General features: G+C 37.0%; 1 protein-coding gene across 4 annotated transcripts; it reads left to right on the forward strand.

Moving 5' to 3' along the window:
* Nucleotides 1–339: 339 nt before the first annotated feature.
* Nucleotides 340–2,488, forward strand: LOC135213710 (myb-like protein Q). Of its 4 annotated transcripts, none has more exons than XM_064247821.1 (2): nt 340–914; nt 1,273–2,488. In XM_064247821.1, exon 2 carries the CDS (start codon nt 1,340–1,342, stop codon nt 2,459–2,461), a length of 1,122 nt encoding a protein of 373 aa, XP_064103891.1. In that variant the 5' UTR covers nt 340–914; nt 1,273–1,339; the 3' UTR covers nt 2,462–2,488. The 4 variants fall into 4 exon arrangements, with proteins under 4 accessions (XP_064103891.1, XP_064103887.1, XP_064103888.1 ...); XM_064247817.1 differs by having other exon boundaries at nt 341–924; XM_064247818.1 differs by having other exon boundaries at nt 341–920.
* Nucleotides 2,489–12,500: the final 10,012 nt, after the last annotated feature.

Here is a 12,500-nt window from a genome sequence, read left to right on the forward strand (position 1 = left end):
ACTTTCTGTCGGGACTTTCTGTCGGGGCTTTCTGTCGGGACTTTCTTTCGAGACTGTCGGGACTTACTTTCGGGGCTTTCTGTCGGAGACTTTCTTTCGAGACAGCCTGGCGGCTTTCTATAGGGACACTCTGGCGGCTTTCTATCGAGACTTTCGCTCGAGACCGAATTGCGGCCAGACTCCTTCGGCGATTCCCACTGGAGGCCGAGGGCATTCATTCCGAATCTCTGGCAGTGATTCCAAAAGCCATTCTCTCCTCGAGAGACGAGATTCCATAGTAGTCAGTCAGTCAGTCACACAGCCTCCGAGGTTGCAACAGCTGAGGAGGGGCGGGGCAAGGGTCGGCCCGACGCCCAATGGGCAGCCGGATCCCACTTTGGAATTGACCAATGGGCGGCTAGTCTGGCCCCCTGACCCGCTCCCTTCGCCCATTAATCGGAAAGCAACGCAGCATCCTCAGTGTTTAGTTCTTGTAGCAACGGAGTTAACTGGTGTCCTGCAGGGTTGGCTTTTGGGAGGGTTTTCTTCTATTCTCTACTGTCCTTAGGCCTCCCTTCGTGGAGTGTCCGAGAGCAGTAGAAGAAGAAAGGATCGTGTGCGTCTTCTCCTTTTCTCTCTCTCTCTCTCTCTCTCTCTCTCACTCTCTCTCTCTGTCTCTCTCTCTCTCTCAAAGTGAAGTGAGTCTATTGAGTGCCCCTTGTTGCCTTTTGCACCTCCTCCTCCATCTCTCTCTCTCTCTCTCTCTCCTTCCTCGTACTTCCCAAGGATTACTGCCACTTTCAGTTGGCAACCCTCCTCTCACCCCCTCCTCCTCTCCTCCTGTCCTCCTTAGCTCTTGATACCCTGTGCGGCAGCCGATACCCCGATCAGTCAGTGCTCCTTCACTCCTGAAGCCCCGTCCAACTGTCGCCGGCGTGAGTGTATGTGAGTGTGTTTGTGTGTCATCCCTGCTGCTTCTTCAGTAGCAGTTCCTTCTCAGTATCTGCCAGTGATGGTTGACGTGCCAGTACTGAACGAAGGATAAGAAAAGATACCCAAAGATATATTTTTCGAATTGGTTGAAAGTGCCTCTTTGGGATACCTTTACTACATATACTAGATAGGCACGTCACTAGTTTTGATTCGTTCATTAATTGTCCGTGCATCTCTTCTTATAAAGTGTAAGATCTGAGTGAATAACCCATATATATATATGTGTGTGTGAAGCTTTTTTTTGATAAGTTGAAGTGAATTGGTTTATGAAAGTTTCCTTAAATTTGTATTTGTATTCAGTGCCAGTGCCGTCGCAGCCTAGTGTCAGTAAACGAGAAACCTCGGGATATTCTTTGAATCAGTGCTAATGCCTGTAGCACAATACAACACCTACCTGTCACCAGGTGCTCCTCATCCCACCTACAGGAGCTACGACGCCGATAGAGGCATGGGGCCCCCTGCTGTGACCCTCAGCAGTGGGGTCCCACTACCCGCACGCCCTCAAGGTCCTCCTCCTCCTCCTCAGCCACGCCCTATAGCATCCCCCATGAATTCCGCTGCTGTGAGCGTGCCGACTTTTACTCTGCCTCCTTCAGGAATCCCCTACACGGGGCCTTTTCCCGTCCACCAGAACGTGGTGCCCAGCCCCGGCAGTTACCACGGGTTACATACCCAGGGGCCCGCTGCTCAGAGTTCGACCCCCTTGCCCAGCAGCAGGCAGCAGGGCTCGCGCGCCCCCGTAGAAAGTCATACCCCGAGTGGATGTCCCGTCGGATACCCAGCTGGTATGGGTTACCCCTCGTCACATCCGCCGCAGCACCAGTTATCGCCCCCTCAGGTAATGGACCCCCGTGAGCACTACATGGGCTCTCGAAGTCACAGTTACCCGGGGCAACAACAACAACAGTACCCCCAGCTCTTCAGGGCGCCGCCCGAGGAGAGCTCCAGATACCACCACGCCCACCAGCATCTTCAGCAGCAGCAGCAGCCCCAATACCACCAGCAGCAGCACCACCATCCGAACCAAAGCCACCACCACCAGCAGCAGCAGCAGCATCTCAGATCGGTGGCGGAGCGCCCGTTGCCATCGTCGGGGGACCTCCACACGATATTCGAGGAAGGCTCCGAGGGGCACGGAGGCAAGTATGGCATCGGCGGCGGCGGTCACAGCAACTCGTACCTTCAAATTTCGACTTCGGAAGTGGGCCCTTATCATTCTGCAGGTCAGACGGGCCTGACTTCTCTCACTTCTACTGCTTCTGCTGCAGAAGTTCAGGATCGCCACGCCCCTCCGCAGCCTCCTTCAGCTGCTGCTTCTGCTGCTCCTTCCCAGATACTCCAGCAGCCCAAGACGGAGCCCCCAGAGTGGTGGTACGACACCGACGTTCTCGACCGCTTGGAGCAGATCCGGCTCCACTCCGACAGCAATCCCCCGGCCACTTCGACGACTTCGAGGGACCGGACGACGACGCGACGCAGAAGAAGGTAACTCTTACATAGGCGTCCCTTGGACCTCTTCTTGCTCCTAATGAATAACCGATCGAGCGTATAATTGAATACCAGAGTAGCAGTAGTAGACCAGTTTTGCGTTGTTGTTCAGACTGACGTTGTTTAGACAGTTCCCGTCTACGTCAATGTTGCGTAGGTGTTAATGACAGTTTTCAAAGAATTATCTACCTGTTTTAAATACAGTTATTGTTTTCATTCGTGTGTTTAAAAGCGTATTAACATTTAGTTCATTATCAACGAATCGTTTGCCTGTTTTAAATAGTTATTTTTTATTCGTGTATTAAGAACGAATTAACATTCAGTTAATTATCAACGAATCGTTTTCCTGTTTTGAATACAGTTATATTTTCATTCGTGTGTTTAAAAGCCTATTAATATTTAATTAATTATCAACGAATCGTTTACCTATTTTACATACAGTTGTGTTTCTATTCGTGTATTAAAAAGCGTATTAACATTTATTTAATTATTAACTAATCGTTTACCTGTTTTAAATAGTTATTTTTTTATTCATGTATTGAAAAGCGTTTTAATCTTTTTTTTTATTTCTTGTGTTTAATAACGTATTAACATTTAGTTAATTGTTAACTAATCGTTTACTTGTTTTAAACACAGTTATTGTTTTCATTCGTGTGTTAAAAACGAATTAACATTTAGTTAATTATTAACTAATCGTTTACTAGTTTTAAATACAGTTGTTTGTTTTATATTCGTGTGTTTTAAAGCGTATTAACATTTAGTTAATTATTAACGAATCATTTACTTGTTTTAAATACAGTAATTGTTTTTATTCGTGTGTTAAAAACTAATTAACATTTAGTTAATTATTAACGAATCATTTACCTATTTCAAATACAGTTACTGTTTTCATTCGTGTGTTTGACAGCGTATTAACATTTAGTTTATTATCAACGAGTCGTCTGCCTGTTTTAATACGTAGTCCTTTGTTTGATCCGTCTATGCATCGCGTATAAACATTAAGTTTTAAGTTTTTAGAATGAATATACACGTTTTAAATGAGTAGTGGCTGATGAATGCGCCACATTTTACATTTTGAATGATAATTGTTTTTATTTCTCTTTATTCATTATTGCCAAACAGAAGGCTTGACTAACAGAACTCCAGGAAATGGAGTCTGTTTCCATGAACCTCACTTCAAGTGTCAGAAAATTTTTACTCCAAGTCAGTATATTTATTACTCTTCATATCCCAGAAAATGTCTTCCTCACTTCATGTGTCAGAAGATTTCTGAAACATGAAGGAAGGAATTTTCTGACACTTCTGTGTCAGATAATTTCTTACTCATTCATGTGTCAGAGAATTTCTTACTCACTTCAAGTTTCAGAAAATTTCTTACTCACTCATGTGTCAGACAATTCTTAATCACAATCACTTCATGTTTCCGAATATTTCTTACTTCATGTGCCAGACAATTCTTACTCACTTCATGTGTCAGAAAATATTATTAGATATTTCATAACCATGTATTGCATATGGCAAAATATATTTAACTCTAAATGCTTTGAGGTACTGTTCAGTAATATATTTTGACTTGTGAAGTGAGTAACAAATACAGTAAGGAATTATTTCATAATTAGTCACCCAAATATATTATGAAATTTAATGCTATATATTTATTATAAATATTTTTTTTAGAATCAATGGTATTTGAATTGGTAGATCAGTAATTATGATTTAATCGAAAAAAAAATATAATTTTGTCATAAAAATTAAATGAAGAATTACATAAATAGGAGTTGGGTGAGTTTCCGTCTATGCCTATGTAGTGAGTGCGATGCCAGTCCTTAGCATTGAATCAATCAATCCGGGTCTTCTAAGAGATTGGTAATTGCGCAGTTAACTTAGCAAAAAATGAAATAACTGGCCGTAAATGGTCGATTTAACTTAATATTTATATATATATATATATATATATATATATATACATATATATATATATATATATATATATATATGTATGTATGTACTATGTATGTATGAAGTATGTATTTAGAGCAGTTTGTCTCTTTATATTTATATAACATATTACTTCATATATACGTACATACATATATAAATTTCTGACTCACATCAGGATCGAACCCAGGTCTTTCAGTTAAAAAGACCATTGTGTCGATTATTTCAATACATACATATATACTTGTGTATGTATGTATGTATATATGTATTATATAAGTGAAAAAAGTAAAAAGAAGTTCATGTATAATTACATAGGTTTTAGGTCGCTTTCTGCTGTTCGTGGAATTATTATTATTTATTATTATTATTTTTTTTTTTTTTGCTTGTTACTTTTATCCTTTTCGGCCCGTTTGCGGCATTATAAGTTTTAACTTTTTAATGTCATTCAGAGCCTAATGAGTTTGAATCCTTTTGCCCTAATCATAGTTCCCCTTTGGACGAGTGCTTTTCGCGCCCGGCCAGCAATCCGGTGGTCCGAAGTTCGTTTCTCGGCTCGGCCAACGCGGTATCAGAGGAAGGAAATTCACTTCTCGGCTGTAGGTGCCTTTGCTAGGTGACAAATTGGTTCCGAGCCACGTCAAAATACCTAATCCTTCGGGGTAGCCCTAGGAGAGCTGTTCATCAGCCCAGTGGTCTGGTTAAACTAAGATAAAGTACTTAACTTTTTTTGCCGTAATCATATCACTAGAATAGAACATAAAATTTAGTCCAAAGGCCGAGCGCTGGGACCTACGAGGTCATTCAGCGCTGAAAAAGGAAATTGAATGTAAAAAAAAAAAGTTTGTAAAGTGAAACAGGAGGAAAACCTCAAGAGCAGTTGCACTATGAATCAAATGTTAAGATTGGGGGGAAAAGTATGATGGAATAACACCCGCGCCTTGTTCAATTTTTATTATTGATAATAAAAATGTACTATGATCAGTCAGACACAAAATCCAGGTGTTGTTGTAGACACTCAAATCATTATTTAAAAAAAAAAATCATAAAAAAAATTCCTGAATCAGTTCACATTTAATAAGAATAAATCGTTGCGACAACTACTCTGTTATTTTCTCTAACACGCCTTGAAAAATTGGCGGCGATGAATAACCGTTCATTTGAGCTCTACCGGATAATCTTCCCGGCGACGTTATAGAAGTAATGACAGGTCTGATGGCATTTACATCGTGTTAATAACCCAGAGGGTTATTACTGATTGTATCGCGTCCATTTCTGTCGGACATCGCTGCCTCTTTCTTGATATTAGCGAGAAAGATCCGACCGGGGAGAGAGACCATTTCAATTCCATGTTTGCTCTCGAGGTTTTTTTCAGTCTGTTTAGCCAGGAGAGGGGCGGAGTGAGGGGGGGGGGGGACGAGATGAGAGAAGGGCAGGGGGTTGGGGTGGGGTGGAGGTGGGGGAGGTGTTTTATTGTGGGGTATAATGTACCCCCTTTTCTAAGAGGCATCGCTGGAAGGAAGCTGCTGACTTCATCTCGTGCGGTTCCGCTCTGTCATGGAGCGTCCGAGGTAAAACTAGGTTATTATTATTTTTTTTTAATCTCATTTTTTTTCCGTTTTGGTACGTTTACATTGTGTTTGATTTGTGGCTTGTCGTACGTTCCACGTATTGGGATGATGACTGGTTATAATTGCATCTAGTGGGTTAAGAGCTATGAGGATTGTACGTGTGTGCTAACGTGTATGTATATTATTAGATATATATATATATATTATTATAAAGTTTATAAGTTTAGTATATTATGGTATATATAATATAATAAGTACGTAAATAATATATAATATATAAATATATTATTATATATATATCATAATATACATACACGATATTCGCTGCTTAAGCTGCTAAGGATTTTGTTTTAATGGCCCTTTACAATTGAGAGAGAATATATAGTATATATATATAATAATATATATATATATATACATCTTTTTAGCGTATGGAATGAGCTAAAATTTCTAAATAAGCAATCCACTTTTTACCCACAGTTTCTTAAATAAATACATTCCATTCCGTAGAATTTTTAAACTAGGCAAGGCTAGCGGTATAATATATAATATTTGAATAATTTGGTCTTGAAATAAAATAAAATAAGATAAAGTACTAAAAACAAAATTGTGATAAGAATACCTTTTTGTCATTTCATCTATTTGACTTGGTAATTGAAATTCAGGTAAAAATAATCTTTTATTGTCATATTTTAAGGGTTTTCGCTTCCTCGGGGAGTAAGCCTACAAAATACTTAGTTGTTTGTTGTTATTGTTGTTCTTGTTGGGGGGTCGGAAAGGTCAATGGAAAGCCTGAAAAGGTCTGAAGAAGGTGTTTCGCGTTGAGTTCAAGATACAGAAATTTAAGGATAGGATATTTATGATTTTTTTTTATTAGAACGAAAATGTAAAAAAAATAAATAATGTGCAAGTTAAACAGTGCAGAACAATTATTTCTAATAAAATATAGCGTATTTATTTTAATTTTCATTGGTGGAACAATGTGCTATTTGGCCATAGTAAAATATTTAAGCACGTGCTCCAAGTAAGCTGTAGGTCGTTTTTTTTTTCTCCTGGTGTAATGGATCATGAAATATTCCTCCACTTTTTTTAATTTATTTTTTTTAGTACCACTACTTTCTTGCATCACAGAAATTAGATGCTCGTGGAGCTGTGGACATATAAGTTAGAATCCCTTAGGGGGTCAGTGCCGTCAGTGCACCTCATGCGGTATACCGTAGGCATTGCTTTTAAGGCTATTTGCAAGCGTCCCTTCGGACCCTATCTGCAAAACACCTTTCATTCCTTTTACTGTGCCTCCATTCTTTTTCTCTTTCTTCCTTGTGACTTTCCACCATCTCCTAACATTTGTTTCGTAGTGCCTTTTAAACCTTTTTACTCAATTTCCATTTCAACGCTGAACGACCTCATAGGTCCCGGCGCTTAGCCTTTGGCCTAAATTCTGTACTCTATTCTTAAACCTTATATGATAATCTATCTAAGGCTTAATTTTATATTCCAATTCAAGTTCAGAAGTTATTTCCCCAAACGTTTATGATAATTTTGCTTAGAAATTGAAAATCAATTCCTGGAGTTATTCATATTCCAGTTCTGTGGATCCAGGAAGAACTGTCTGGTAATGGTGATTTTTTTTTTTTTTTTTCTTTTCTTTTTACATCATTGAGGGGGTCCTTTAGCGGTGATTTGGCCGTTGCCTGTAAAAGGCGTCGCTATAGGGTGTACATGTTTTTTGTTTGTTTGTTACAAATTGGTGGCTTTTAAAAGCATTCTCTCTCTCTCTCTCTCTCTCTCTCTCCTCTCTCTCTCAGGCACCAACAACTTGATATTTGTCGCTGTTTATTGGAATAATTATTGGAATAATTAATGTTAGTATTGTCATATGTTTACAGGTCATTTATGTATTTTTTTTTATCAAACGTGTTTCAGGGATTGGCGTTTTATCATAACAGGTTTCGTTGGGACAACCAAGTTTTGCTTTTTTTATTTTTTTTATTTTTATTTATTTATTTTTTCTGGTATGTGTACAATCCGGTGAATGAAGTGGACTGATGATTAAATTTTTGGGGTATTAAGCCTATCCAAAAAATAATATATGTATCTTATTGTATGTGTGTGTGTGTTCGTATATGTATGATTGATAAGTTTTGGAATAAAAATGATATAGTATATATATATTTTCTATATATATATATATATATATATATATATATATATATATATATACATATATATATATATATAATGCCGCGTTCTGAGTCGCTAATCAGGAAGATGCTAGATTGCAATACTTCGCAAGGATATGATCGCGAAATTGCAATGCGATTACAATTTGCTTGCATTAATGCAATGTTGCATTGACCCCAGATTTTTGCGGAAACGCTAGAGCTATTGTGACCTTTGTTTTTTGGATCTTAATAGAAATTTCATTCAATTTCTGTGCAGTGTACTAATTTTCAAATGGTTGACAGGTAAATAAATTGCAAGTATATTTGGCAGCATCAACGGAAGTATTTTGAATTATTTTGTAGATCTCCCCAAAAAATAGCTGCCTTGTGTTGTAAGTAGATGAAGCATACGAAATTCAATACCATCCCCCCCCCCCCCCCCCCCCCGTGTAAATATTCACTAATTACAGACACACTTAGCTTTTTATTTTACGTAAATATCGTAAGTTTTTCCCATTAAATTCCCACTGATTTGAGACTTTCGTAGATGTTTATTTTGCGGAAATATCCTACGTCTTTCCATATAAATATCCACTGATTAGAGACTTTCGCAGCTATTTATTCTACGTAAATAAATATTCTATTTTTTTTTCTCTGTAAATATCCACTGATGAGAGACTCGTAGGTGTTTATTTTATGTAAATAAATATCCAACTTTTTTCCATGTAAATATCCACTGATGAGAGACACTTAGCTTTTCATTTTATGTAAATACCCTGTCAGTAGAACCCGCATCCGCCTTAGTGAATGAAGCAAACTGGTCTCCATTTTAAACCTTCAAGTTCCACTTGAACTCATTCAGACATTCCTGGCTGGGAGGTCTCCCTCCACAAACAATTCCACAAGGAAGACTGTGTGTACATATATGTTTGAACGCAGAGAAGCAAACGTCTCTTGACTCATTACTATCCATATATTTTCCAGGTATACTTCTGTAACGCTTAAACATATGGATTATAGTAGATACGTATACGAGTATATATTTTTAACGTTTTCTGTAGGAGTGTTTGTAATGTGGATTTAACGTCGGCGTATTATTGAATAGCTATGTACATCTGGAATGTAATACGTTATATAATATTATGTATATATTATATATATATATATATATATATATATATATATATATATATATATATAATAGTGTTAAAGTATGATATATATTCATGTAGTATTTATGCATGTACATCAAGCATTAGATTATTGATATCTGAGCTAATGGGGATATTGTAACGTCGAGTCCCATGAATTATATAGATTTTACGTATGTACGTATGGTATATATATATATATATATATATATATATATATATATATATATATATATATATATATAATACACACACACACACACACACACACACACACAATTTTATTCCACATAGGAAAATGGAAAGAGTTTTTCTCAGAAAATGCGCAGCAGTTTCGTCTTCCACTGGCAATTTCTGAGAAAGGCTTTTCATTTCCTATGCGTAATACAATTGAATTTATATATCTTCCTGCCTAAGAAGATTACCAGTACGATATTTATTTATATATATATATATATATATATATATATATATAATATATATATATATATAGATTAATTAAAATTATAATTTTATATTATAATTTTTATATTTATATAACAACTATATAATTGCGTATATAGGAGTAGTTGGGAATGCTAAAAAATAATCGTATTGATTAGTGGAATGCCCTAACCCCAAATCGTATTGATTGATATTGGTACAGTGCATTATTTGTAAGAAAAAAAATTTGGTTCATAAGTAACTCGACAATAAATACCTATAATGATACATTCGTTTTTTCCACTGCTCTCTATCCGGAATCCTTCATCATTTGTTCTTTGCGAGGTGTCTGATTTCTTGCTTATTCCCCTTTTATCTCATTTTATTATTATTTCTGCCAATCATGAGGGACAGGCGGTGACAAAAAGTGGTCTTACCTTGGGCGCTTTTTTTGTGGGAAAGAGAAAGTGCCTTTGGTATGGTGGTTTTTTTTCCCCCTTCAGAAATTAGGATATTTTAGTAGCGCTCTCTCTCTCTCTCTCTCTCTCTCTCTCTCTCTCTCTCTCTCTCTCTCTCTCTCTCCACCTGTATTGGAGGGGTGTAATTGTCTTCCTGGTAAGGGTGTCAGTACCTGGTAGCGGGTGTCATTATCTTATGGGGTGGGTGTCGATACCGGTGTGGGAAGTAAATCAGTACACTTACGTAAGGGGAGACTATATGTATGGGTGGGGTGTCAATACCTGTGTAGCATCCATCACCTCTCATCTCACATGCGCCCTGTTCCTAGTAGCACACTCTTCCGCCAGAGTCCTGGAGCTACTTCGGCATCTAGTTTTTCCGGGTTCCTTTCCAGGTATCTTGGCTCATACGTAACTTGACGATAAATACGTATAATAATAAATTGAGTTTTTCCATGATTCTTTGTCCTGAATTCTTCTTCATCATCATCATCATCATCTATTATTATTATTATTATTATTATTATTATTATTATTATTATTATTATTATTATTATTAACTACAGGGGCCTTTAACTTGATATTCAAGCTTCCAAAGAAAATATAATGGTGTTCATTAAGAAGAAGTAAGAGGTGGTAAAAGGAAATAAAAAAAAAATCCCATGTTAGTAAACCGATGGACTTCTCTGTACCTGTACGTTGAAAATGAGACAGATCGCACGTACATTTCTCTCTGGACATTTCCTCGAACGGAGGCAACAAGGAAATGATGGGGTGCATTACCTGGGTTTTTTTTTTTTTTTTTTTTTTTTTTTTCTTTTTTTTTTTTTTTTTTTTTTTTTTTTGCCTGTTTTACATTGAGTTTGAAGAAAAACTGCCTGAGGTTAGGGAACTGGCCCGTCTTTATATATATATCTATATTATATATATATATATATATATATATATATATATATATATATATATATATATATATATACCCACACACCATAGGATAAACTTGTTTTGGGTGTGCTCTCTCTCTCTCTCTCTCTCTCTCTCCTATCTCTCTCTATCTCTCTCTCTCTCTCTCTCTCTCTGTCAGTACCCTTTATTCTACTCTTCTTTTCCCAAGAAGAATCGCTTTTGACCAATGATTCTCTCTCTCTCTCTCTCTCTCTCATCTCTCTCTTCAATCTCTCTACTCTCTATCTCCTCCTCTTCCAGTAGCACATCAACAATCAATCAATGTCCATCGCTAAAACATGCAAAAAAAAAAAAAAATCCAAATGAAAGATCGTTGAAAGTTCAATAAGGGGGCGAGTCGGTTTTAAGTCCGGTTTTAACCGTGACAGAAAATTTATGATAATGAGAATCCATCTCAACAGTCAAAACAAAGGGACAGGTTGAACACCCATGAAGCCCATTCCTTCATGACCTGTCTTTTTTGGGGTGGGTATCAACCTGCCTTTTGGGGTATCACAACCCTCTATGGGGCAGCAAGGCGACACAGGTTCGACGCCGGATGAATATACGATGTGAGCAAAAGATCTTTGTAGATATTTTGACAGAAAGGGTGGCACGTTTACGAGCTGGTTTTAATTTTGAGTTGTAATGGTGCTATGATGATTTTCAGGCACTTGTGTATGACTATATATATATATATATATATATATATATATATATATATATATATATATATATATATATATATATATATATATGTAAATATACATATATACGTATATATGAGTCATATCATATTACCGTGATTCATATATACACATTAAGCTACAACTGTCCTTTAATATCTAGTTCGCTCTACCTCGGAATTAATATATTTTCATATATGATAACCAAAAGGGAATTTTTTAGTTGATAATACATTTGTCGGCTCATGGGCGCGAACCATAGAACCAAGAATTCGGGACGTACAGTGAAGCGCTCTAAACCACAGAGCTATCACGAGAGGTATAAGTTAATGCCGCCTCTCATCTACAAATCGGTACAAATGTCCTTGAATCTGTAATTCGCTCTACCTCGTAATTAATGTATTTTCGTATATGTTAACCGAAGGGGAATTTATAAGTTGATAATAATTTCGTCCTCTTTACCGACTCGGCCAAGTCGGTTAACATATATGCAAATATATTAATTCCGTGGTAGAGCAAATTGGATAGTAAAGGACATTAGTAGCTCAATGCATGTATATGAATCACGGTGATGTCATAAAAATTCATACATTATATGCATATGTATATATACATATTTCTATAATTATATATATATATATATATATATATATTATATATATACATATATAAAGTATTGTATATATATATATTTGTATATATA

This window comes from Macrobrachium nipponense, chromosome 43 (assembly GCF_015104395.2).
Source record: "Macrobrachium nipponense isolate FS-2020 chromosome 43, ASM1510439v2, whole genome shotgun sequence".
NCBI lineage: Eukaryota > Metazoa > Arthropoda > Malacostraca > Decapoda > Palaemonidae > Macrobrachium > Macrobrachium nipponense.

What these genes read in the sequence shown, in the direction of transcription:
- LOC135213710 (XM_064247821.1), top strand. Translation starts at nt 1,340, where the DNA reads ATGCCTGTAGCACAATACAACACCTACCTGTCACCAGGTGCTCCTCAT.